The following is a 27,370-nucleotide window of genomic DNA, read 5'->3' on the forward strand; positions in this document are numbered from 1 at the left end:
CAGCTTCGTTCAATCTGCTGCGCCCGCAGGGGTCGGGATCTGCCGCTTGTGGGGCGGCCAAACTTGGAGGGTTTCTCAGCTGCCCTGAAGCTCCTGCCTGGTGCTTGTGAATGGGGGGGGGGGCGCTAGGGGAGGGTGTTCTCCCTGCTGCTCAGCCTTCCCACCCCCCTCAGCTCCTGCCTAAGCCAGAGCCTAGGACGAGCAGCTTCGGGGGCAGAGACAGATGCGGGTGTGACCCCCCCGGACCTGAACAGGACCGGACACGAGTCTCTGTTACTGTTTATTACACGCGCGCTGTGGGGGTGTTCGCCAATCTCACGTGTCTGCTCCGCACATGGACTGTCCAACCCGCCCCCCCCCCCCCTCCCCGACACCGGCCGGGAACTGGCCCCCGTGCTCCTCCCCCCCGGGCTCCAGCCCGTGCCCCCGGCGCTGAGACACACCCCACCCCCGCCATCACCGGGTCGGGAAGGCTCCAGCAAAGCCCAGCCCGAGAGCTCCGCCCGCTACCGGCTACGAGAACTTGCTGGGCGCCCCCAGCCGAGCAGAGCCAGGCTCCGCCCCCAGCCCGCAGGAGCAGGAAGGTTCCCGAGGTGCCCGGCCCGCCCCCAGCCCGGTAGAAAAGGCGGCGCTGGGGCTCCGCAGCCAGTGAGCAGCAGCCAGGCAGGGAGCCGGGCAGAGGCAGCTCCAGCAGCAGCGTCTCAGCAGCTGAACTCGGACCAGCGACTCCCGGCCCCGCGCAGGATGTTCCCGCTCCGAGTGTGGCAGTCGCCTGACTATGGCCCCGTGTGGCTCCGCAGCAGAGCCCCAGCGTCCAGCCTCCTGGGGCCGGGTCCCCACAGCCTCTGGGAGCAGCTGGTGGGGGACGTGCAGACGCACCTGGACGAGATGGAGCGAATGAGACACTCCCTCCTCCTGGCTTATCCCCTTCTCTGCGGGGAGGCCGAGGGGAGCAGGGCCCCGAGGCAGAGCAGCCAGACCCTGGCTGAGGGTGCTGGGAAGGAGCCCGGGTCCCAGGCGCAGGGGAAGGAGAGGTACCAGCTCTCCATGGACGTGAGCGGCTTCTCCCCAGCTGAGCTGATGGTGAGAGTGGACGGGAGGAAGCTGACGGTGACAGGGAAGCGTGAGAAAAAAACGGAGTCGGAGGCTGGAGTCCGCTCCCAGGAATACAGAGAGATCCGCAGAGAAACTCTCCTGCCGGAAGACGTGAACGTGCAGGCCGTGCTCTGCTCCCTGTCCCAGGATGGGCAGCTCTGCATCGAGGCGCCACGTCTGGCCCTGCCAGCGGCGCAGGGGAGAGACATTCCCATCAGTGTGTGCCAGGGGGTGAAGGCAGGAGAAGGAAACCTGCCCACGGAGGGAAAGGAACCGGGGAGCAGCGAGATGGAGACAGGAGAAGAGAGCGAGGAGACCAGCCCCAGTGATTCCTAAAACCAGCCCCCAGCTCCAGTAACCCCCGGACTCTGTTTCATTGACTTTACTCAGCCAAGCTAGCGAGGCTGTTGTAATTTGTCAACACTTCTGCGCCTGTTCCTCGGCTTTGTCTCTACTCTGCTCGCTGACTGTTTCTGTGTTTGAGGAAGATGTCAGATGCTCTGTGACGCGGTAGAGCACAGTTGGTGTTCAGAATTTTTTACCTTGTTACTGTGATAACTAAACTTGTTTTTTTACTTTAAATACAAATGCTGTTTTGAATTCTGTTTTCTGTGTGATCTCTTCCTACTTTTGCACGTGGTTCAATTTTTCCCCATGGTGCAGAAATGATTTTCAGTCTTAACTTTCCCACAGCAGGGGGAGGATGTGAGATCTGGTCAGGTGTTAAGAGCTATGGGTTAGATGGGCTGGTTAAAGGAGCAAGTGTAGTGACAGTCAGGCCCCTCCCTTCTGCAAGAGGCTGCCAGAGAGCAGAATATCTTGTGGGTGGCGGGGTAGATTGGAGAGCCCAGGGCCTTGCACTGCATAAGGAAATAACTATGATGGGGCTAGAGTAGAAGCAGAGCACCTGTACGCTGCCTCAGTGTATGTCGTACACGTTTTCAGAGCAGGGAATGGGGGAAATGGCAGTACAGCTACAGTTAATGGTGGCCAGCACCAGGAGTTCTCAGCCAGGGGGTCCTGCCCTGCTATGCAGCGGGAGAGGCTCAGAGAAGGGTGAGAACTAGCAGAGCCTAGTCCACCCCATCACAACCTCCAAAAGGAGAGAGACTTTTAATAGGATTTGATTACCTTGTTTTCTACCGTGTTACTTTTTAGTCCTTACCTGTATTTTTATCAATAAACTTCCAATTTTAGAATGAGTGTGTTGGGTGTTTGCAAGAACCCAAGTGAGCCAGGGTTTCTCTTGAGACCGCCTCTGCCCAGTGGTTTCCCCAGGAATTGAAATTAGGGGGAGTGTTCGAATTTATGGGGGGGAGGGGTCTCAGGACCGATGAGATATATAACATATGAATAAAGTAAATGTTTTGTTGGGATAATGCAAATTTAACAGAAGGATAATACAAATTACACCAAAATATATAACAGGTCTAGATTTCTAAAAATATATAAAAAAATTTGTTAAATGTATTTAATTTAAATTGACTTTTGAAAAGTAAGCCATCATGGGATAAGAGGAAAGTCCTTTCATAGACTTTAAGGTCAGAAGGGACCATTATGATCATCTAGTCTGACCTCCTGCACAATGTAGGCCACAGAATCTCACCCATCCACTCCTGTAACAAACCCCTAACCTATGTCTGAGTTACTGAAGTCCTCAAATTGTGGTTTGAAGACCTCAAGCTGTACAGAATCCTCCAACAAGTGACCCGTGTCCCATGCTGCAGAGGAAGGCGAAAAACCTCCAGGGCCTCTGCCAATCTGCCTGGGAGGAAAATTCCTTCCCAACCCCAAATATGGCAATCAGTTAAACCCTGAGCATGTGGGCAAGACTCACCAGCCAGACACCCAGGAAAGAATCCTTTGTAGTAACTCAGATCCCACCCCATCTAACATCCCATCACTGACCACTGGGCATACTTAGCTGCTGATAATCAAAGATCAGTTGCCAAATTAATTGCCAAAATTAGGCTATCCCATCATACCATCCACTCCATAAACTTATCAAGCTTAGTCTTAAAGCCAGATATGTCTTTTGTCCCAACTACTCCCCTTGGAAGGGTTTTCCAGAACTTCTCTCCTCTAATGGTTAGAAACCTTCATCTAATTTCAAGTTTAAACTTCCTAGTGTCCAGTTTATATCCATTTGTTCTTGTGTCCACATTGGTACTAAACTTAAATAATTTCTCTCCCTCCCTAATATTTATCCCTCTGATAAATTTATAAAGAGCAATCCTATCCCACCTCAACCTTCTTTTGGTTAGGCTAAACAAGCCAAGCTCTTTGAGTCTCCTTTCATATGACAGGTTTTCTGTTCCTCGGATCATCCTAGTCGCCCTTCTCTGAACCGGTTCCAGTTTGAATTCATCCTTCTTAAACATGGGAGACCAGAACTGCACACAGTATTCCAGATGAGGTCTCACCAGTGCCTTGTATAACGGTACTAACACCTCCTTATCTTTGCTGGATATACCTCGCCTGATGTATCCTAAAACCGCATTAGCTTTTTTAATGGCCTGTCATGGTATAATTCCCCACTCTGAACCTTAGCGTCCAAAAGATGGGGTACCAGCATAAATTCCTCTAAGCTCAATTACCGGCTTAATACTTGTAGCGCTGCCACCATCCAGGAATTCCAGTGCCTGGTACACTCTGGTCCCCCCAAAACCTTGCCCGGGGACCCCCAAGACCCAGACCCTCTGGATAACACAAGGAAAGTAAACCCTTTCCCTCACCGTTGCCTCTCCCAGGCTTCCCCTCACTGGGTAACCCTGGAAGATCACTGTGATTCAAACTCCTTGAATCTTAAAACAAAGAGGAAAATCCACCTTCCTCCCTCCTTCTCCCTCCCGCTCCCAGACTCTCCCTGAGAGAGAAAGTAATCCTTTCTCTCCCCCTTCCCTCTTTTCTCCCCACCAATTCCCTGGTGGATCCAGACCCAGTCCCCTGGGGTCTCACCAGAATAAAGAAACAATCAGGTTCTTAAACAAGAAAAGCTTTTAATTAAAGAAAGAAAAAAACAGTAAAAATTATCTTTGTAAATTTAAGATGGAATATGTTACAGGGTCTTTCAGCTATAGACACTGGGAATACCCTCCCAGCCTAAGTATACAAGTACAAATTAAAATCCATTCAGCAAAATACAAATTTGAACTCCTTCCAGCCAAATACACATTTGCAAATAAAGAAAACAAACATAAGCCTAGCTCACCTTATCACCTAGTACTTACTATTTTGAATCTATAAGAACCTGTATCAGGGAGATTGGAGAGAAACCTGGTTGCACGTCTGGTCACTCTCAGAACCCAGAGAGAACAACCACCAAAAACTAACAGCACACACACAAACTTCCCTCCCTCAAGATTTGAAAGTATCCTGTTCCCTGATTGATCCTCTGGTCAGGTGATGGCCTGGCTCACAGATCTTGTTAACCCTTTACAGGCAAAAGAGATATGAAGGACTTCTGTTCCATTAACTCTTAACTATCCGTTTATGACACAGCCATATCACATTGGTGGCTCATAGTCATCCTGTGATCAACCAATACTCCGAGGTCCTTCTCCTCCTCTGTTACTTCCAACTGATGTGATTGAGATGACCCATAGAAGGTGTGAGGAGAACTTAACATAGGGAAATAGAATCAATTAGTGTAATGACCCAATCAGTGGGAGAACACTTCAAACTCTCTAACCACTCAGTGACAGACTTGAAGGTGGCAATTTTGCAACAACAAAACTTCAAAAACAGATTCCAAAGAGAGACTGCTGAACTCGAATTAATATGCAAATTAGATACAATTAACTTGGGTTTAAACAGAGACTGGGAATGGTTGGGTCATTACACTAATTGATTCTATTACCCTGTGTTAGGTTCTCCTCACACCTTCTATGGATGGATGCATCAGGTGAGGTATTTCCAGCAAAGATAAGGAGGTGTTAGTACCACAATTTGAGGACTTCAATAACTCAGATATAGGTTAGGGGTTTGTTACAGGAGTGGGTAGATGAGATTCTGTGGCCTGCATTGTGCAGGAGGTCAGACTAGATGATCATAATGGTCCTTTCTGACCTTAAAGTCTATGAGAGGACTTCCCTCTTATCCCATGATGGCTTACTTTTCAAAAGTCAATTTAAATTAAATACATTTAAAAAAAAATTATATGTTATTAGAAATCTAAACCTGTTATATGTTTTGGTGTAACTTGTATTATCCTTATGTTAAATTTGCATTATCCCAACAAAACATTTACTTTACTCATATCTGTTATATATCTCATCGGTCCGGACACCCCCGCCGCCCCTGTAAATTCGATCACCCCCCCTAATTTCAATTCCTGGGGAAACCACTGGGCGGAGGCGGTCTCTAGAGAGACCCTGGCTCACTTGGGTTCTGGGCAAACACGCAACAGTCCCCAACACACCCAACACACTCATTCTAAAGTTGGAAGTTTATTGATCAAAATACAAGTAAGGACTAAAAAGCAACACTGTAGAAAACAAGGTGATCAAATCCTATTAAAAGTCTCTCTCCTTTTGGAGGTTGTGATGGGGTGGACTAGTGTCATAAACAGATAGCTAAGGGTTAATGTTCTTTTAACTGTAAAGAGTTAACAACAGTAACCTGAAACACCTGACCAGAGGACCTATCAGGAAACAAGACTTTTTCAAATCTGGGTGGAGGGAAGTTTTGAGTGTGAGTTCGTTGTTCTTTGTCTTGTGTCTGTGCCCTCTCGGCTCTGAGAGTGATTTTTCTATCTCCTGCCTTTCTAATCTTCTGTTTCCAAGTTGTAAGTACAAGGATAGTAAGACAATAGGTTTATATTGTTTTCTTTTGTATTTACATGTGTGTAGTTGCTGGAATGTGTTTTTGGATAAGGCTGTTTATTCATTTTTTTCCTTTAAGCAATTGACCCTGTATATTGTCATCTTATTACAGAGACTATTTTTAATGTCTTTTTCTTTCTTTTTTTTATATAAAGATTTCTTTTTAAGACCTGTTGGAGTTTTTCTTTAGTGGGGACTCCAGGGAATTGAGTCTGCAGCTCACCAGGGAATTAGTGGAAGGAAAAAGTCAAGGGGAAAATCTCTTTGTGTTAGATTTACTAAGCCTGACTTCGCATACCCTCTGGGTGAGGGGGAGAGATTAGATCTCTTGGTACTTGTGTTTCCAGGACTGGAAGCAGAGAATCTCCTAGGGTCATCCAGGGAGGGGAGCCAGGGAGGAAGTAACAAGGAAACAAGGGGAGGGGGTTATTTCCCTTTGTTGTAAGTCTCAAGGCATCTGAGTCTGGGGGTCCCCCAGGGAAGGTTTTGGGAAGACCACAGTGAGCTAGGCACTGTATAATTCTTAGCTGGTGGCAGCGATACCAGGTCCAAGCTGGTAACTAAGCTTGGAGGTTTTCGTGCTAACACCCATATTTTGGACGCTAAGGTCCAGATCTGGGAAGAAATGTTATGACAGCTAGGCTCTTCTGGAGGCCTTGTGGTCCTGCCACACTCTGCCCCAGAAAAGGGCCTTATTTAATGTCCAGGAGGTGGGCAGATGGAAGCCCACATGTGGCTAAAGGCCCCTTCCCCATCCTTGCAGGAGGAACCACTGGACATGGGATCCAGCTAAACATGGGGGACAATTAATAAATAACAGGGCAGGGGGTGGAGGTCACAGGTGCAAAACCAGGGATCCAGAGGGGGACACAGAGCAGAGAAACCCAGACAATGTCTGCTATCTATAGGGTCCCCGCACTGGGACCCAGAGAAGCAGATGGGTCTGGGTCATCTCCCCCAGCTACTGGGATAGTGGCTTGGACTCTGAGCACCTGGGGCACTGCTCTATTTTGGAGCAGGGACAAACTGAGAGAGACACGAGAGAGGGTACTGGGAGAGACCCCTGTTGGACTTGTACCCCGAAAGGGGTTTGTGTTGCTTTTAATCTCCCAGACAAACTGGTCTGAGTTGGCTGGAGGGCTGAGTCACTGAAGACCCACCACAAACAGAGAGAGAGTGCAGGACATGCACTCGGCCAGGGGCGCTCACGAGAGGTGAGTCTGACCCCATTACAGAGGTAAAATATTGGAGTCTTTTATTTTATCATCAGCCTTTCTGTGATGGAAGGGGAAGAGCTATTGGTACTCTGCCCCGATGTGTGAAGTTGTGAGGTTATCTGATTAAAATATGACCACGCAAACCATTGGTGCTACCACTGTTATAGAATTGCAACGGATCTTATACGAAGTGTGACACATGGCCAGAAAGGGTTCAGCAGCTTGCAGGCTCGATGACCCAGAGCCAGCCTTTAGAGCAGGGGGCTCAAGGTCCCGGCCTGTGGGCCATCTGTGGCTAGGGTGACCAGATAGAACATGTGAAAATTTGGGACAGGGGCTGGGGGGTAATAGGAGCCTATACAAGAAAAAAACCCAAATATCAGAACTGTCCCTATAAATCGGGACATCTGGTCACCCTATCTGCCGCCCAAGAACCTCTCTGCTGCAGCCCGAGAGATGCATAGAGCCATGCTCCCAGAAATGTCTGCTGCAGGCGCCGCTCCCACCCCTCACCCACTGCAGGTCCCTTTGGCTGGGGGACAGGGACAGAGATACCATCACTAGTCACCGGGCAGAGTCAGCCATGGAGGCAGCATCATTAGTTGCAGGGCAGAGTCAGCCATGGAGGCAGCTTCAGTTTTTTGCACAATGAATATAAACAAGTCAAAATACCAAACACAACGGTTTGAGGCACACCTGTCTGCAATCCTGAAGGTTTCTACTGCTCAGTCACCGAGGCCAAACATCAACAAACTGACAGAACTGAAGCCTTGCCAGGTGTCTGGCAAACGCTAAGAACTCTCTGGCAGGTGAAGAATCATACAAAGCCATATGACCATTTTATTATTTCTAAGAAATTTGAAATAAAAAATATAATATAAACGTTTTCTTTTCTGAAAACCACCTTCATTGACATTATTGGCCCTCTGGGAGGATTTGAGAGCTGGCACCGGCCCTAAAGTAAATTGAGTTTGAGACCCCTGCTTTAGAGAGATATTTAGAAAGGTATGTAAATGGTAATTTGGGCCAAACCATGGTAGATAGACTAGAACTTTGAAATGCAAACTTATATTGTTAGAAATTAAAGGTGATACTTACTGCATGTGTTTACTTATATCTTCTTTAATGATTAGCCATGTAAACAGACCGTTCCTGTCTGTCACTATAGCTGTTAGTTCAAAGCTCAATAAGGAATATTAACAGATCAAAAGGGAATCCTAACATTAAATGAATCTTGAAAGCAATAATGTCACTGTCGATATGTCTCTTTGAAGTTTGTGATACACTGTCTAATGAATAAATTGCCTTATGTTAATTGGTGTAACTACTGGCGATGCTTCGGAAAGAAGTCTCCATAATTGCCTATTGTTTGCCGAAGGACTCCGACCTGTCAAAGAGAGCCTGAAAATTGCATAAAAGGCTCTTGGGACCTGATCCTTTTTATCGCAGATCTGTTTGATGCTTCATGCAGGGGGAAGCTTAAGCCATAAGGCTGAGATCTCAGTCCTGACTGGCCCACCCAGTATATAAATATTTGGACTAATTCAGAAAGAACTCTTTGCAACTACAAAGCTCACCATCTCTGCTGTGAATCGGAATCTCAAGAACTGTACTCGTGTCTGCATGTATACTGATCTTTTAACCAATACTGTCACTCTTCTCTTTTTAAATAAATTTTAGTTTATTGGCTGTAAGCGTGTACTTGGGTAAGGTCTGGAATACTCATTAATCTGGGAGGTAATATGTCTGATCCTTTGGGATTGGTGGAACTTTCTTATATGATGAGTAAGATTTTCAGTAATCTCCTTCATATATGACTTGGATGCCTGTGTGGAGGCCTGAGGCTGGGTTGCTTAAAGGGAACTGTGTTGTCATCTTCTTGGTAACCAGTGAGGTATTCTAGAAGCTGTTTTGTGCTGGCTTGGTAAATCTATGTATTGGAATATCCACCAGCTTTGGGGATTGTCTGCCCCATTCTTTACAGTTCAACCTCACTGAGTGACCTCAGTTGGCTCCCCTGGGACCTAGGTCACAGAAGTGTTTTCATGTCTCCTGTTTATAACAGACAGACACCACGTGGAGACACTACAGGACAGAAAAGGTGAGTCATAAATGGATGCTTTAGGCTTGCAGGTCGGCCACAACATATGTTGCTCAGGACCTGGGGGGGATCACATTCCGTCAGGAACATCATTTGGTTCCTTTCTCCTCAGATGGGGCAGCACTGGACGGGCCATCTCGTCTTGCTGTGCTGATATGTGCAGTACAGTTGATTTCAGGATCCAATGGAAAGCTGAGAGAATGGGAGAGAAGGAAGAATAGCTGGGCAGAGAGTAACATGGAAGGGGAAGGGAGACCAAACAGAATCTCACAGGATGGTGCCTGAAGCCCCTATTTGTTTACAATCAGGTATCTTGGCTGAGGGTTGGATGTTGTGATGCCATGATCAGTTCTAGCACTGACAGGTAAAGAACAAAGTTCCTGAAACTAGTGGTGGATTAGCCACTGGGCCACTTGGACCCATGCCAAGGAGCCAAGGCCAATTGTGGCTCCCCCTGCCCACTCAGCGCACCTGGCGGGGAGCAGGGTCAGAGCCTGGGGGTTTGCCCTGCTCCCCCTGCCTACCTGGCTCTCCTCTCTGAAAGAAAATCCGTCGCTCTGGTCTGCGCTTCTGTCCTGGGCTCGGGCACAATGAACATGAGTATTTTTCAAAGTCTCCTTTAAAGAACCCCTAAAAAAGGGAGGCAGTGGGAAGCTGTGACATTATTGACATGGACTGTGACTTTGTAGATCATTGTTGCAACTACTGTTATTTATTTGCAGATCATATTGTACAAAGGTTATCGAGTGAGGTGTCAATGAAAAGATTATGATTGGCTGCTTATGATGCTGCTGTCTGTATGTGTGTATCATTTTTGTATTTGGAGTTATGAATATTGGCCCTGTACTTGTATCTCAATGTGTTTGATTCTGAGTAGCCTCAGTGAAGCATTTGGTCAGCTTCTTGAGAATGGGCACTTACTGAGAGTAGTCCTATCAAGAAACACTTAACTGACAACAGACTTTGGGAGACGCCAATCGACATCTGAGCTTTCCTGGGAACATGGAAACTAACATGGAAACAATGGCGTTGGCCTGCAAAAAAGCCGAATCATTCATGGACACGTGACTTGCTCAGATGGCTACAAACTCCATCTTGTTTCTGGTTTCAAAGTGGTAGCTGTGTTAGTCTGTATCAGCAAAAAGAACGAGGAGTACTTGTGGCACCTTAGAGACTATCTAACAAAGGGGTTTCCGCCCGCACGAGAGAGAATATAAAAGGCCCTGGAAGCTCTGCCATTTTGTCTTCAATCCTGCTTCTTACCTCTGGAGGAACCTTGCTACAAACATGTATCCAACAAAGTGGGCATTCACCCACAAAAGCTCATGCTCCCTTAGTGTATAAGGTGCCACAGGACTCTCTGCTGCTTTTGCTACAAACTGAAGCTCTGAACAATGGCCTGAATGACCCATCCAAGCTGTGGATGTATTCCAGAGACTTGATTTGAACCTGCAGTTTATTCCATCACTGCTACAAGCCTGAACCAAGAACTCTGCCATTACTCTATGTAATTGATGCTATTTAACCAATTTTAACTCTCATCTATAGTTTTCTTTTGATGGATAAACCTTTAGATTTTAGATTCTAAAGAACTGGCAACAGCGTGATTTGAGAGTAAGATCTGATGGGTATATTGACCTGGGGCTGGGTCCTTTGGGATCGGGAGAACCTCTTTCCTTTTACAGGGGTGTTGGTTTTCATAACCATTCATCCCCATAACGAGTGGTGCTGGTGGTGATACAAGGGAACTGCAGTATCTGAGGGAATTGCTTGGATGACTTCTGATTAGCCAGTGGGTAAAACTGATGTCCTCTCTGTTTGGCTGGCTTGGTGCCTTAGTAATAAAGACACCCAGCTTTGGGCAGTGACTACTCTGCTCTAAGCAACTTGTCCGGAATTGATACTCTCAGTTGTGTCCCGCCAGAGGCAGCATCGTTACAGAGGCATCCTTCATCTCCTCGTTATTCATTGACCAATTCAACCCATTGCCAAGAACAGCCCCTGGCCTTTCATCCAGGGTAAGTGGAGGGTCTGTGGCTTCCCATAGCTGCCTGATGGCTCAGCCTGAATCTGTCTCTGCCCTGGCCTGGGACCTCAGGGGCCAAAGAGCTGCAGCCGGGCTATGGTAAGAGCTGCCCGGGCAGCTGTGAGGAGCCACAGACCCTCCATCTACCCTGGGCAGGGGGCACAGAGGGCAGGGACACAGGCTGAGGGCTGCTCTTGGGGGGGGGGCATCCTGGGCAGGTGTTGGGTCTGTGGCCCACAGTGGGTCCCACAATTTTCCAGGATTTCTAGGCTGCTCTTACTGAGGCTGGGCTACAGCTTCTGGCCTGGGCAAGGGGCAGGGACTCTAGGGGAGTGGAGGGGGCCAGGGCCATGGCAAAAACTGGGAGGGCCCAGTAACCTCCCCATCCCAGCACCCCTGGCTGTATGTACTGTACACTGAAAAGTAATTACGATATTTACATTCCAGTGGATTTATTTTATAATGATATGGTAGAAAGGAGAACGAAAAGCCATTTTTCAGTACTAGTGGACTATGACACTTTTGCATTTCTATGTCACATTTTGTAAGCAAATCGTTTTTAAGTGAGGTGACACCTGGGGGTCCGCAAGACTAATCAGACGACTGTAGAGGGACCAGTGGTCTGGAAAGGTTCAGAGCCACTGTCCTGGTACACACATGGCATTCTGCTGCCACAGCCTCCTAGCGAAGTCCCTGTGTGCATGGGAGCTAAGGAAAGAGCTGGATTTCCCCATGGGGCAGTGAGCTGTGCAGCTGGCCCTGCCAAACAGGCCTCTTCCCAGAGGATTCACTGATGAGTGAGATAAGGCCACATTTTGGCTCCCCCTCGACTCTCCTGTGCACTGAGCTTTCCAGAGCTTGCTTTAATATTGAACTTCCATCACAATTATTCGTCTGTGCCCCCAGGGCCTGCCCCTTGCGTGCATCTGGCAAATTGCCCATTTCTGTCCAAATTCTCTTCATATGAATTCTTACCCTCCCCTTTTCAATTGCTTTTGCCAAAAGGCTTAGGGCTGGGAAGAGAGGCCTGAGAGGGGATCCACCCAGGCCACCTAGAGCGACATGTTGCTAGCATAAGCCTCTACAGGGGCAAAACTGGGAGTGGTTTGGATTAATACCCTGTAGGAACATGGCAGGGTTTGGGTTTTTTTTTAAACTGACACCATTGTCTTCATCCCAGCTGCTGTTATCTATTTCAGGCCCACAGTGTGCTTGGAGAGCTGGAGAACATGGCCTCCCAGAAGGGAAGGTGTCTTCCAGCCTGGAGAGACAGCCCTGTGACTGGCAGACGATCCTACCCCAAGCTTGTTTCACCATCAACAACTCCTTCCTCCACAAATCTCTGCCCTTCTCTCACAATTTTGAGAAGCACTATTTAAAAATGATGTCCCCCCAGAGCTGGAGCACAGCAGTTCTCACCCTTCTCTGAGCCTCTCCATCTACATAGCAGGGTAGGACCCCCTGGCTGAGAACTCATGGTGCTGGGCACCATTAGCTGCAGGTGTACTGTCATTCCCTCCTTCCCTGCTCTGAAAATGTGAACGACTTACACTGGGGCAGGGTACAGATGCTAGGTGCTCTGCTTCTACTCCAGCCCCATCACAGTTATTTCCTTATGCAGTGCAAGGCCCTGGGCTCTCCAGTCTATCCTCCCCTCCCACCCCAAATATTCTGCTCTCTGGCAGCCTCTTGCAGAAGGGAGGGGCCTGACTGTCACTCACTTGCTCCTTTAACCAGCCCATCCAACCCATGGCTCTTAACACCTGACCAGGTCTCACATCCTCTCCCTGCTGTGGGGAAGTTAAGACTAAAAATCATTTCTACACCCTGGGGAAAAATTGAACCATGTGCAAAAGTAGGAAGAAGTCACACAGAAAACAGAATTCAGACAACAACATTTGTATTTACAGAAAAAAAGTTGTTATCACAGTAACAAGGTAAAAAATTCTAAACACCAACTGTGCTCTACAGCGTCACAGAGCATCTGACATCTTCCTTAAACACAGAAACAGTCAGCGAGCAGAGTAGAGACAAAGCCGAGGAACAGGCGCAGAAGTGTTGACAAATTACAACAGCCTCGCTAGCTTGGCTGAGTAAAGTCAATGAACCAGAGTCCGGGGGTTACTGGAGCTGGGGGCTGGTTTCAGGAATCTCTGGGGCTGGTCTCCTCGCTCTCTCCTCCTGTCTCCATCTCGCTGCTCCCCGGCTCCTTTCCCTCCGTGGGCAGGTTTCCTTCTCCTGCCTTCACCCCCTGGCACACACTGATGGGAATGTCTCTCCCCTGCGCCGCTGTCAGGGCCAGACGTGGCGCCTCGATGCAGAGCTGCCCATCCTGGGACAGGGAGCAGAGCACGGCCTGCACGTTCACGTCTTCCGGCAGGAGAGTTTCTCTGCGGATCTCTCTGTATTCCTGGGAGCGGACTCCAGCCTCCGACTCTGTTTTCTTCTCACGCTTCCCCGTCACCGTCAGCTTCCTCCCGTCCACTCTCACCATCAGCTCAGCTGGGGAGAAGCCGCTCACGTCCATGGAGAGCTGGTACCTCTCCTTTCCCTGCGCCTGGGACCCGGGCTCCTTCCCAGCACCCTCAGCCAGGGTCTGGCTGCTCTGCCTCGGGGTCCTGCTCCCCTCGCCCTCCCCGCAGAGAAGGGGATAAGCCAGGAGGAGGGAGTGTCTCATTCGCTCCATCTCGTCCAGGTGCGTCTGCACGTCCCCCACCAGCTGCTCCAAGAGGCTGTGGGGACCCGGCCCCAGGAGGCTGGACGCTGGGGCTCTGCTGCGGAGCCACACGGGGCCATAGTCAGGCGACTGCCACACTCGGAGCGGGAACATCCTGCGCGGGGCCGGGAGTCGCTGGTCCGAGTTCAGCTGCTGAGACGCTGCTGCTGGAGCTGCCTCTGCCCGGCTCCCTGCCTGGCTGCTGCTCACTGGCTGCGGAGCCCCAGCGCCGCCTTTTCTACCGGGCTGGGGGCGGGCCGGGCACCTCGGGAACCTTCCTGCTCCTGCGGGCTGGGGGGGCGGAGCTCCCGGTCTGGGCTTTGCTGGAGCCTTCGCGATCCCGCTGTGATGGGGGCTGGAGGGGGCTCAGCGCCGGGGGCACGGGCTGGAGCCCGGGGGGGGGGAGGAGCACGGGAGCCAGTTCCCGGCCGGTGTCTGGGGGGGGCGGGTTGGACAGTCCATGTGCGGAGCAGACACGTGAGATTGGCGAACACCCCCACAGCGCGCGTGTAATAAACAGTAACAGAGACTCGTGTCCGGTCCGGGGGGGGCGGGTGTCACCCCCGCATCTGTCTCTGCCCCCGCAGCTGCTCCTCCTAGGCTCTGGCTGAGGCAGGAGCTGGGGGCGGTGGGAGGGGGGGCTGAGCAGCAGGGAGAACACCCTCCTCTAGCGCCCCCCCCTTCACAAGCACCAGGCAGGAGCTTCAGGGCACCTGAGAAACCCTCCAAGTTTGGCCGCCCCACAAGCGGCAGATCCCGACCCCTGCGGGGGCAGCGGCTGGAGCGAAGCTGGTGGGGGGGGGCACTTTATGCCAAACGTGATTCTGGTTCTTCGAGGGCGGGGGGCTGCCCGGCGCGGGGTGTCTGTGCCGCTGGGCTCGGACACCCCCCGGCAGAGCCGGGCTGCAGCCCCTGCCCAGCCGCTGAGACCCCCCCCAGCTCCAGCCCGTGCCCCGGCGCTGAGTCCCGCTCCCCATCACAGCGGGATCGCGAAGGTTCCAGCAAAGCCCGGGAGCTCCGCCCGCTGGCGGCTGCTAGAAGCTGCTGGGCCCCCAGGCCCTCCCGAGCCAGGCCCCGCCCCCAGCCCCGCCCCTCCCGAGCCAGGCCCCGCCCCCAGCCCGCAGGAGCAGGAAGGTTCCCGAGGTGCCCGGCCCGCCCCCAGCCCGGTAGAAAAGGCGGCGCTGGGGCTCCGCAGCCAGTGAGCAGCAGCCAGGCAGGGAGCCGGGCAGAGGCAGCTCCAGCAGCAGCGTCTCAGCAGCTGAACTCGGACCAGCGACTCCCGGCCCCGCGCAGGATGTTCCCGCTCCGAGTGTGGCAGTCGCCTGACTATGGCCCCGTGTGGCTCCGCAGCAGAGCCCCAGCGTCCAGCCTCCTGGGGCCGGGTCCCCACAGCCTCTTGGAGCAGCTGGTGGGGGACGTGCAGACGCACCTGGACGAGATGGAGCGAATGAGACACTCCCTCCTCCTGGCTTATCCCCTTCTCTGCGGGGAGGGCGAGGGGAGCAGGGCCCCGAGGCAGAGCAGCCAGACCCTGGCTGAGGGTGCTGGGAAGGAGCCCGGGTCCCAGGCGCAGGGGAAGGAGAGGTACCAGCTCTCCATGGACGTGAGCGGCTTCTCCCCAGCTGAGCTGATGGTGAGAGTGGACGGGAGGAAGCTGACGGTGACAGGGAAGCGTGAGAAGAAAACGGAGTCGGAGGCTGGAGTCCGCTCCCAGGAATACAGAGAGATCCGCAGAGAAACTCTCCTGCCGGAAGACGTGAACGTGCAGGCCGCGCTCTGCTCCCTGTCCCAGGATGGGCAGCTCTGCATCGAGGCGCCACGTCTGGCCCTGCCACCGGCACAGGGGAGAGACATTCCCATCAGTGTGTGCCAGGGGGTGAAGGCAGGAGAAGGAAACCTGCCCACGGAGGGAAAGGAACCGGGGAGCAGCGAGATGGAGACAGGAGGAGAGAGCGAGGAGACCAGCCCCAGAGATTCCTGAAACCAGCCCCCGGCTCCAGTAACCCCCGGACTCTGGTTCATTGACTTTACTCAGCCAAGCTAGCGAGGCTGTTGTAATTTGTCAACACTTCTGCGCCTGTTCCTCGGCTTTGTCTCTACTCTGCTCACTGACTGTTTCTGTGTTTGAGGAAGATGTCAGATGCTCTGTGACGCGGTAGAGCACAGTTGGTGTTTAGAATTTTTTTCCTTGTTACTGTGATAACTAAACTTGTTTTGTACTGTAAATAAAATGCTGTTGTCTGAATTCTGTTTTCTGTGTGATCTCTTCCTACTTTTGCACATGGTTCAATTTTTCCCCAGGGTGTAGAAATGATTTTCAGTTTTAACTTCCCCACAGCAGGGAGAGGATGTGAGACCTGGTCAGGTGTTAAGAGCCATGGGTTGGATGGGCTGGTTAAAGGAGCAAGTCAGGCCCCTCGCTTCTACACGAGGCTGCCAGGGAGCAGCGAGATGGAGACAGGAGGAGAGAGTGAGGTGACCAGCCTCTGAGATTCCTGAAACCAGCCACTGACTCCAGTAACCCGGGGACTCTGTTCCATCAATTCCCCTCAGCCCTTGGTCTAGGTGTGAATGTTTTGGAGCCCATTCCTGGGCTGCCAGGAGCTGTTCTGTTCTCTGTGTCTCCTTGTAGGAGCCGGGACTGTGCGATGCTTTGTGAGTTCTTTGTATTAGGGTTTGGGGTTTTGTACCATTTTTACCCTTCTTTACCCCATTTTTATTTTAAGCACCACTTTGTGTCATGTGATGAGCTCTAGTTCCTGTAAATCTATATTTAATGTTTACCCTGTAGAGAGAGACCCCACCCCTCATTTCTGCCAGGGCCAGTCCCCTCCCTGTTTGTAGCGATTCATGGGAAGGGGTGGACCAGGGCCCTGCTGAGTGTTGAGACCTGTTGATTCTGTTGGTATCCAGTCTGAGATATTAGAAGAACAGTTGTGACAAAAACCCAGTCACTGTTGTGAAGTATGGTGTCAGGAACTGGAGGAGGCTGGGAACCGAACACCTGGGCCACGATCCTGAAAGGTACTTTTAATGACTTCTCTGCCTCTTTAGACTTTAAAAGCCCCTCTTTACACTTTTTTAGCATTTTCAAACCTACCTTAGATCATGGACCCCTCTGGGATGTCAAATTAAATAGAGCTTTTTAGTGGAAATACAGGGTGTTGTCTGCCTGGCAGTGTCTTTGAGTCACTATTTTATGTCTAACTCTGGAAATGGACCACATCAGTTCTCAGCCTCCTTCACAGAAACCCTTTTCTCTTTAAAACGGGGGGGGGGACATAACCCTGGTTGGGGTTCAGAGATGCTGAGTGTAGGGTCCTGGTCTGAGATAATCAAAAAGTTGTGACTAAAGTCAGGTCATTGTTTTGAGTGTGTCAGTCAGGCCAGTGGTGCTCAAACTTTTCCAGTCGCTCTCCCCTTACCAGAAATGGAATCTATCCACCTTGCACCCCCCCTCCCCCCACCCCATTACTGCACAGCCCAGGCTTCCTCAGCAGTGGAGCCATGCCATGTCCCCCCCCCCCCCCAAAAAAAAACAACATTTCTCTGTGCTCCCATGGGGGAGTGGACCCCAGACTCTGAGAGCCACTGACTAAAGGGGTGGTCACTTGGTCAGGGAGGGGACTAGGAACCAACTAGCAGCACTCTGTTTCTACCACCCCCATCCTGCAATTTGCCAGGTGCATGCAAGGGGCAGGCCCTGGGGGCACAGATGAATAATTGTAATGGGAGTTCAATATTAAAGCAAGCTCTGGAAAGCTCAGTGCACAGGATATTTGAGGAGGAGCCAAAATGTGGCCTTATCACTCATCAGTGAATCCTATGGGGAGAGACCTGTTTGGCAGGGCCAGCTGCACAGCTCACTGCCCCATGGGGAAACCCAGCTCTTTCCTTTGCTCCCAGGCACACAGGGACTTCGCTAGGAGGCTGTAGCAGCAGAATGTCATGTGTGTGCCAGGACGGTGGCTCTGAACCTTTCCAGACCTCTGGTCCCCCTAGAGGAGTCTGATTTGTCTTGCGGGCCCCCAGGTGTCACCTCACTTAAAAAAATGACTTGCTTACAAAATGTGACATAGAAATGCAAAAGTGTCACAGCCCACTAGTACTGAAAAATGGCTTTTTGTTCTCCTTTGTACCATATCATTATAAAATAAATCCACTGGAATGTAAATATCGTAGTTACATTTCAGTGTACAATACATACAGCCTCGGGTGCCAGAAGTGGGCAGGGGGGCCCTACAGGCCATGAACTTCCCAGTTTTCTGCCACGGGCCCAACCCCTTGCCCTTCCTCTTCCGCTGAGTCCCCACCCCCTAACTAGGCCGTAAGCTGGAGCCAGGCCAGGGTAACAGAGGCCCAGGGATCCTGGTAAACTGCAGACCCGCCACCTGCGCAGGGTGGGGGCACAAGAGAGCAGCCCCCAGCCTATGCCCGTGCCCTCTGGGCCCCCCACCCAGGGTAGATGGAGGGTCTCTGGCTCCTCACAGCAGCCTGCTCTTGCCATGGCCCGCCTGCAGCTCTTTGGTCCCTGAGGCCCCAGGCCAGGACAGAAGCTGGAGCTGGGTCAGGGTAATAGTCGTGCAGGCAGCTATGGGGAGCCACGGACCCTCCACCTGCCCTGGATGGAATGCCAGGGGCCAGGGAGAGAGACCCCTGCTCTCAGTAATGGGTTGAATTGGTCAATGAAAAACAAAAATGAGGAGATAATGGATGCCTCCCACGGCCTCCCTTTTTTGGGGTCCTTGAAAGGAGACTTTGAAAAATTCTCATGCTCATTTTTGCCCAGCCCTGAGCGAAGGATTTTCTTTCCGAGAGGAAAGCTGTGGGAAGGAACCAGACACAGACAGCTTGTTTGCTCAGGAAGGCGCCCCGTCAGCCGGCGTGGCAGCCCTTTTATTCTTTCTGGTTACATTGTCAGCATAAATTACAGCCTTGTTTACTTGTTTCTTACTGGCGGAGGATCTCTCTTATCTCCCTGCTTCTCACCCGCTGCTTGCAAGCGTGACGTGCTATGTTTTTCATTCTACTCAGGCATGTAGTGCTGTACTTGCCTGGTCTTATGATCAGGGGGGGTAACGGGGGGTTGCAGGGATTAATTATCTGGTGGTTTGCCAGCCAGGATCAATCCCTACATCTCCCCCTTAACTTTTTAGAAGGGAAGGGCAGGTTTTTTTCTTGCCCAAGGGCACCCTTGGGTGCACAATGAAATTAAGGAGGGAATACACTGAACGCCACAGCAGGTGAGTATGAGGAATAAAAGGCAAAGTCCTCCATAGGTTATTACCTGATGTAACCAACCCCATCCTGGTAGCCAGCTAGATAGCCAGTCCCACCAGGAGGAGAATGGGTCATTGTGAATTTGAATTTGAGCAGTAAGATTTTTAATTAAAGCTATTTGATTATTAATAGCATGGGCGTGATCAGAAATATTAAAACAACACATATCATTAATTTTTTCACAACCATAGTGATGTAGCAAAAGAAGATAATCAATGGCAGCTCTATTTTGCAAAATTCCATGACGCAGCTCTGTTTGCTCCTCATTAAGCAATGCCACTGCAATAGACGTGGCATTAAGAGCTTTAACCGCTGAGCAAGCTAACCAATTAAGATTTTTACTATTACTAATTATTAAGCCAGGTATGCCAACCAAGGAGGTGGCCAAGGCATTATACATAACATCACACAAGAATTAGCATTTAGGCAAGCAATAAAAGCAGTTAACAAATTCTCTGGGGTTTTCTCCTTTTCTTGCTGTTCCAGCAGACGCTCAGCTTGCTGTGGGAGGGACTTTGTTTGTACCCACGTCACTGGTGCATTGGGAGTACTGCGGCGCCGTTCTTGAGACAGCGTAACTGTTGTTGTTAATAACTGATTGAAATCAGGAATGGGATTGTTAAGACCCTGGTGCCATGCCATGCTGTGGGCCGCCTGTGGGGTCCTCTTTCCACGGACGGATGTAACGGGCTGGGACCCACACAGGCCCCTTAGGTATGTTAACGGCTGCGTACCCCCGCCCCCAGGTAATCAAGGGGACTGGGGCACTCCACGTGGTTCCAGGGAGTTGTCTATACGTTACTTTAGGGGCGGGGAGTTCTTCCTTGCACCTAAAGTGTTTCTGTAAACGGGAGATATAATGGGCACCATCAAAAACAAGATTTAAATGATTGATTGTATAAAGAACATGTGCTAACCACACCTCCTTGTCGGGCAGCGTGGGCGGGATTCCCCCTTTTGTTTTTTGTTGGAGGAGAGCTGTTTTGAGGGTACGATTCGCGTGCTCAACGATAGCTTGGCCCGCCCCAATGGGAGCAGAAGGCAGCAATTTGTTGAGAGCAGTAAGCTGGCCCATTATCTGTTTTCAGCTTGGCTGGGATGCCCATAACAGAAAAACAGCGGACAAAATGGTTAATAACGTGTCGAACACGTTCACCTTTGTGAGGTGTGACCCAAAGGTAACCAGAATAGGTATCGACAGTAGTATGAAGAAAATTCCACGGGGAAAAAGGTGAAAAACGTGTGACATCCATTTGCCAAAGCTGATTAGCGCCGAGACCGCGGGGGTTGACGCCGGTGGGGGGGTAAGAGCGGAGAGAGGAACATTGTGGGCATTGTTGAACAACAGCTTTAGCCTCATCCAAGGGAATGGAGAACTCCCGGGCAAGGGCTTTAACATTTTGATGATGAAAGGCGTGGCTGGAAGTAGGGGAAGCAGGAGAATGGACCCAGAAAACACGCACTTGTGTATTAGCGTAAGCGTTGCCCTCAGACAAAACCCCGGGGAGGGGAAGATGGCTATGAATATGTGCAATAAAAACGGGTGAGACCGGGAGCGCAGAAGCTGTTGGAGGGTAAGAAAAAGGGCAAGAAGTGGTTATTCCATAAGTGGGGTCACATAGCTTCCAGCTATAGCGGTACCAACGTTAGCAACATAAAGGCTATTTGTAATAACATTAAGGGGGACAATGGAAAAATGAGAAAAGGCTAAACAAAGGGCAGCAAGTTCTGCCCGTTGAGGGCTTGTTTGAGGAGTGGTAAACCACGAGTGCCATTGCGTGGCAGTACACCAAGAAACAACACCACGGGTTGGGCAGCCATCAGTGAATACTGTAAGCGCTTCAATTATGGGGGTTTGCTGGCAAAAATTACAAAATACAGTGGGAATGTGACAAATGGCATGCAGGGGAGGATCTTTTTGAATATGATAGGACAGGGAGCCCACAAAGCCTGCCAGGGCTAGTTGAAGGGCATCCGGGAAGGCAAGGGCTGATTCGGTCTTTGGGTAGCGCTTCTTTACCTGTGAGAAAAGAAACTTAACACATTTCATTAGTGCCTGGCAGTGTTTTGCAGATCTCATAGCTGCTTGGGCACATTCAAGCCCCACCCCCCTTTCCTTGGTTATTAGCCAAGTCTTAGCTGTGAGCAGTGTCCTTGAATGGAGACAGAGTCTTATCTATAGTCTCCTAGCTACTTTTTTCTTTTCAGTTAACTCATTCTGTTCTTTTTTTCTTCTCCCTTTTTGGCTTCCTTTAACCTGCAAAGGAAACTTTCACTCTTCACTTATACACCTTTTCCCAACAACGAACACGTAAACATTGCCATTATACAGTACATTAGTCTTATTATTTAATATATGCCACACATACTCTTTTACTAAAATAACCTTATTACAGAACTTTGGAGCAACGAGCTAGAACAAGCACACCCACTTTGAGGAGTTCATTCAATTCAACCTCTAGTCCAATAGCCTTCCACCATCCCCAGCCCTCTGGCTAGAAATTTGAGGTAGCCAGAAAGATCCCATGTACAATATGGGGAGTGGGTTAACTTTTCATGTCTTTGCTTTCAAAGACCGTTGGCATGCAAATTATAACAACAATTTCTTTAATTAACAATTTGGCCAATGAAGCTTCTTTTTCTTACTTAAGCAAATGCATTAGACTTTAGTATATCACATTCTCCTGATTTATCCAAACACCTTGTATTCCAAAGTTGAATAAAACAAGTATCTGCATTTAACCCTTCTATTTAATTTTAACTAGACTATCCTATAAAAATATTAAACACAACAATTTTGGCCACGAGACAAACACCACAAGACAGGACATAGAACACAAAACATAATTCCTGTTGTGCCAGTAAATGCATGATACGTTGAATGCTGTTCAGCTGGCATCAGTTTTCTCTGATTATCTGAAAGACAAAAAAAGAGGTCTACCCACCCCTTCTGGGCAGACAATCATCGCTTGAAATATACAAATACCCTTGTTGACTTCAGGCAAGAACAGAGGAATAACCCCATATTTTCTTATATTTGTTTCATAAGCAGCCTAGGTTTTCAATTACATAACACTGTATACATTCTTCAGCTAATTTAACTAAATTGTTCATAGCCAAACCAAATGATAGCAATCCAATAATTTCTTTGCCCAAATTTATTTACAAACATTTCGCAGACACCAAGAGCCCTTTTCTTTAGCATTTTTACAAAGTTCAACTGCTGTTTCCTCCAGCAACTACAGAGTTAACTTCTCACTCTCCCTTAAATCACTTGCTTGTCTCCCAACAGCCACTTTTATCAACTTAAATCACCATGCCAAGTAAGTCCTGGGTATTTGAAATCCCCATGCTTACACTTACTGACTCCTTCCTTCCACTACACCCGTAAAGTTTTCCAACCTGCTTTCCAATCTCTCTCTCTGTTGCCTGCCTGCCTGGGCCCGATCCTGCTTTTCTTGCTGAACCGTCCCTTCCATGGGCACCAACTTGTTCCACTACCAGTTTAGCTAGGAGGGTGGGCTTCTTAACTAGCCCCCACCCCTCCTGGTCTTTTCCCTTAAACCTTCTTACTCACAAGACTACCCGAGTCCTCCTTCATGAGGCTTGCCTCCTGGACAAAAATCCAAACCCCTTTAGAGAGTTTACCTAGAGACCCACCCATCTGTCTGCTGACACTTAAACAGAAAAAAGAAATTACACAGAGCGCAGAGGGAATTACAGTCTAAGTCAGACTTTCCCACTTCTATACACTGTCCGCTACAGGGGACGGGACAGAAGGATCTCAATTCAACCTCAGAGCTTCCTCGCACTCATGGCTTCCACTCCAAGGAATTACGAACGAGAGGTTCAGTTCCGCCCACACTCCTAACGCCCAAATGTATACAGAGCAGAAAAACAACAGTAACCGGTTAAACAGAACAGAACCAAAACCAAATAGCGTTTTCTTATCCTATTAAGGCATACTTTTACTCATGCAATTCTCAACATATAGCACCAACAGTACCAAGCAAAGCAAACACAAAATAACAAGGATAAAACAAATAGATGGTGTAAATTCTGCAGTGCTCCCCCCTTCTTAATTGCTCACCAAACTGTCACAAATTTCTGTTACCAATCTATCCCTCGTGTCAGGTGATCAGGCTGACACTACAGGATCGCTGGGGGAAGATAAAGAAAACACACCATATGACTGAATTTTAAAGCTTCATTAATAAAATAATAAAACAACAATGGAGAGTGTTGGGAACGCTCCCACATCACTCAGGAAAATATTAATGCCCCAAGCCCGAAGCTCCTTTCATACTTACACAGGTACGTCCCGACTGGCCACTTCTGTGTATAATGTTCAGAGGAGGGGGAGAGGTGGAAGGGAGATTATCCTGTATACAGCTTGTCCAGAATTTCCAACATGCTTCTGCTCTTGGGAGGGCTGTTCTCTTACACCCTGGAATCTCCTGCGGCGTCTCTTTCAGAGATTCCAGTCCAGGTCGGCTGCCTGTGGCTTCCGACTCCAGGGTCACAAAGGCACACTGTTGGGTCTTACTGGACAGTTAAGCTTTGCAAACGTAATTTCAGTTCTGTAACTTGTATTTCCTTTTGCTCCGCCTCTGTCTATATTTTTTCCTTCACAGCCAGCTGGGGCCGAAAGCAGCCTGTACTGCGCTCGGAGCCGGAGGGGGCAAAGGGGGGGGGGGGCGACGACAGCAAGGACTCAGAGGGGGCTAGACTAGGGGCTGTCGCCCTGGGTGCAGGACTTGGGGTTTCAACCTCCGTGACATATGAGGGAAGTGGGGTAGGGGTGGGAGAGGCAAGCGGGGGCGCCTCCTTTCGCAAACGCCCGATTGCCTCTGCACAATGTTGCCACAGCAAGATGTGTTGGATGGGCGCTTGTGGCTCCCTTAGGAGCCGTTCGCCCACATTTTGCCAGTCAGAAACCTCGAGAGTTCCTTTCTTGGGGTACCAAGGGCATTTAACCTCTATCACATGGAGCAATTCCTCCACATGTCGCTGTGATGCTGTCGTGCGACCGGTTACCTTGAGTACTTGAACCAGCTCTTTCGCATGAGCCTTCTGTTGCACGGACAAATCCCCCCCCATACTCACGAGGAAGTGCGCGACGACGCACTGTGGTGCACCACGGCTTGGCCAGCCGGTGGGTACGGAGGGCTGGAATCACGTCGGGGTCACCAGATGCGGGAAGGAACCAGACACAGACAGCTTGTTTGCTCAGGAAGGCGCCCCGTCAGCTGGCGTGGCAGCCCTTTTATTCTTTCTGGTTACATTGTCAGCATAAATTACAGCCTTGTTTACTTGTTTCTTACTGGCGGAGGATCTCTCTTATCTCCCTGCTTCTCACCCGCTGCTTGCAAGCGTGACGTGCTATGTTTTTCATTCTACTCAGGCATGTAGTGCTGTACTTGCCTGGTCTTATGATCAGGGGGCGTAACGGGGGGTTGCAGGGATTAATTATCTGGTGGTTTGCCAGCCAGGATCAATCCCTACAGAAAGCCAGCAGGCCTTGCTCTTGTCTCAAGCAGAGGGTGGATTAGAGTTTTGGGGGGGTCCTGGACTGGAGCAAGTGGGGCCCCTCCCCACTCCTTCCAATGGCAGTCCCTTTCAGGTGCGGCTGCCGGGGAGCTGGGTTGGGGCACGGGTGACGTGGGCTTCTCTCGCTCCCTGGCAAGAGAGGAAGGAAGGCAGAGGGAGCAGGGCAAACCCCCACAGCCTGACCCTGCTCCTCAGCAGGTGTGCCGGTTGGGCAGGGGGATCCCAATTGGCCAGGATCCTGGGCATGGGCCCTGTTGGCCCAGTGGCTAATCCACCACTAGTCTAAGGACTTTGTTCTTCACCTGTGATCCTGGAATTGATCATGGTATCACGCCATCCAGCCCTCAGTTGGGATCCCTGATTGTCAGCACTGAGGGGCTTCAGGCACTGTCCTGTGAGATCCTGTTCCATCTCCCTTCCCCCTCCATGTAACTCTCTGCCCAGATATTCTTCATCATCTCTCACTGTCTCAGCTTTCCACTGGATCCTGAAACCAGCTGTACTGCACGCATCAGGACGGCAAGAGGAGATGGCCCGTCCAGTGCCGCCCCATCCGAGGAGAAAGGAACCAAATAACATTCCTGATGGAATGTAAGCCCAGGTCCTGGGCCACAGGTGTTGGGGCCGACCGGCCAGCCTAATGCATCCAGGTGGGACTGAGCAGCTAACCAGTGCTCCAAGATTGTCCACCAAAGCTGTATTTTCTCCATCTTTTCTATCCTGTCACTTCTCCACCTGGTGTTTGTCTGTCTGCCTGTCTATCTGTTAAAAACAGGAGACGTGAAGACACTTCTGTGACTGTAGTAATAGGATTTGATGTTTGTATAATTCTGTATCTGAGCTGATTTCAAGGCAGTAAGAGATCTTTTAGGGTCACCACTTTGTTGCAGGTTTAGTATATTAATATAAGTAAAAGAATACGATTGTTTTCTCTTGCATTGCAATTTGATGTTCCTGTTCAAATGCTCTGTGTAAATCAATTCTGTGTTGTGTGTGAATGAGGAATGTATGTGTTATGAGCTGAGTGTGAAGATCATCACCAAACCAGATGTTTAAGGGATGGTGACAATGTTCCTCCTCTACCTTGGTGGGGCCTGCGCTTATTGGTGGATTTGCTTGCCTCACAGATTCACCCTGTGGGTCTGGAAACAGCCCGGAGACCTTCCCTTCTGGTAGAAACCACAGTCCAGGTCAATTCCTCCTGTGTTTGATCAGGAGTTGGAAGGTTTAGGGGGAAACCGGACCCGCCCTCTATTCCAGGCTCCAGCCCAGGGCCCTGTGGACTGCAGCTGTCTACAGTGCCTCCTGGTACAGTTGCACGACAGCTACAACTCCCTAGGCTACTTCCCCATAGCCTCCTCCCAACACCTTCTTTGTCCTCACCACCAGACCTTCCTCCTGATGTCTGATAACACTTGTACTCCTCAGTCTTACAGCAATATGTCTTCTCACTCTCAGCTCCTCTTGGTCCCAGCTCCTCGCATGCACACCACAAACTGAAGTGAAGTCCTTTTTAAACTCAGGTGCCCTGATTAGCTAGCCTGTCCTAACTGATTCTAGCAGTTTCTTAATTGGCTCCAGGTGTCTTAATTATCCTTCCTGTTTTCATTGGTTCTAGCAGGTTCTTGATTACTCTAGTGCAGCCCCTGTTCCGGTCACTCAGGGAACAGAAAACTACTCATCCAGTGACCAGTATATTTGCCCTCTACCAGACTCCTGTACCCCACTGGTCTGGGTCTGTCACAGGATGAACCAAAGAGAGATGCAAGGGCACCAGGATGTTGCAAAGTACAGGGAGACTTTGGCAAACCAGTAAAGTGCTTGAAACCACTATGGCTTATTCTTAAAGGCTGCCTAATCAGCAAGTTGTAAATTGGCCATTCAGCAATCTCAGCTTCACCAAGGGAGGAGGAGAGGGAATTTTGGGGTGCCACAAAAATGGCAGCTTGACCCCACATCCTTCCTGATGAGAATTGTGTTGAAGTTGCCCCAGGAATGTCTATTGGGGTCTCAAGGCTGCAGACTCTGGAAAAACCTACGCCTGTTTAATCAATAATCACAGCTCCATCCCTCCCCCATCTAACTCACCTGTCCACTGAAGTTAAGGGGAGCAACTAGTTGGTAACAACAAGACGGAGTGTGCTTGTGTGTGTCTGTGTGTGCGTGAGTGTAATATAACATATGCATATGATACAGTGTGGCTTGGTACATGTATTACCAATAAATGTGGTGCTTTGCCTATTTCCCCTGAAAAGATCCTGTGCAGTACTGTAAGTACAACATATAAACAAGGTGCCTTGCCATGAAAATTTGGATTCGTCCTGCCAAGACTTCCCCAGATTTAGTTAATAGATTATAGTCCAAATGTTTATATTCAGGGTAGTCCAGTCAGGACTGGGATCTCAGTCTTATGGCTTAAGCTTCCCCTGCATGAAGGAGATCTGAGATAAAACGGATCACGTCCCAAGAGCTTTTTAAACAATTTTTGGGCTCTCTTTGACAGTTCAGAGACCTTCAGCAAACAACGGGCAATTATGGAGATTTATTTCCTAAGCATCACCT

At 49.9% G+C, this 27,370-nt stretch overlaps 4 protein-coding genes across 5 annotated transcripts in view; 2 read left to right on the forward strand and 2 right to left on the reverse strand.

Annotated features, from left to right (window-relative positions):
* Window positions 1-27,370, reverse strand: part of NAPRT (nicotinate phosphoribosyltransferase) — a 105,583-nt gene that overhangs the window by 31,865 nt on the left and 46,348 nt on the right. The window lies entirely within an intron of this gene.
* LOC127045328 (heat shock protein 30C-like) lies at window positions 625-1,695 on the forward strand. The gene has a single exon (XM_050941355.1). It carries the CDS (start codon window positions 745-747, stop codon window positions 1,429-1,431), a length of 687 nt encoding a protein of 228 aa, XP_050797312.1. The 5' UTR covers window positions 625-744; the 3' UTR covers window positions 1,432-1,695.
* Window positions 13,146-14,209, reverse strand: LOC127045331 (heat shock protein 30C-like). Its single transcript, XM_050941359.1, has one exon. The coding sequence runs from the start codon at window positions 14,090-14,092 to the stop codon at window positions 13,406-13,408; it is 687 nt and encodes a 228-aa protein (XP_050797316.1). The 5' UTR covers window positions 14,093-14,209; the 3' UTR covers window positions 13,146-13,405.
* Window positions 15,155-16,223, forward strand: LOC127045336 (heat shock protein 30C-like). The gene has a single exon (XM_050941367.1). It carries the CDS (start codon window positions 15,273-15,275, stop codon window positions 15,957-15,959), a length of 687 nt encoding a protein of 228 aa, XP_050797324.1. The 5' UTR covers window positions 15,155-15,272; the 3' UTR covers window positions 15,960-16,223.

Source organism: Gopherus flavomarginatus, chromosome 2, assembly GCF_025201925.1.
Source record: "Gopherus flavomarginatus isolate rGopFla2 chromosome 2, rGopFla2.mat.asm, whole genome shotgun sequence".
Taxonomy (NCBI): domain Eukaryota; kingdom Metazoa; phylum Chordata; order Testudines; family Testudinidae; genus Gopherus; species Gopherus flavomarginatus.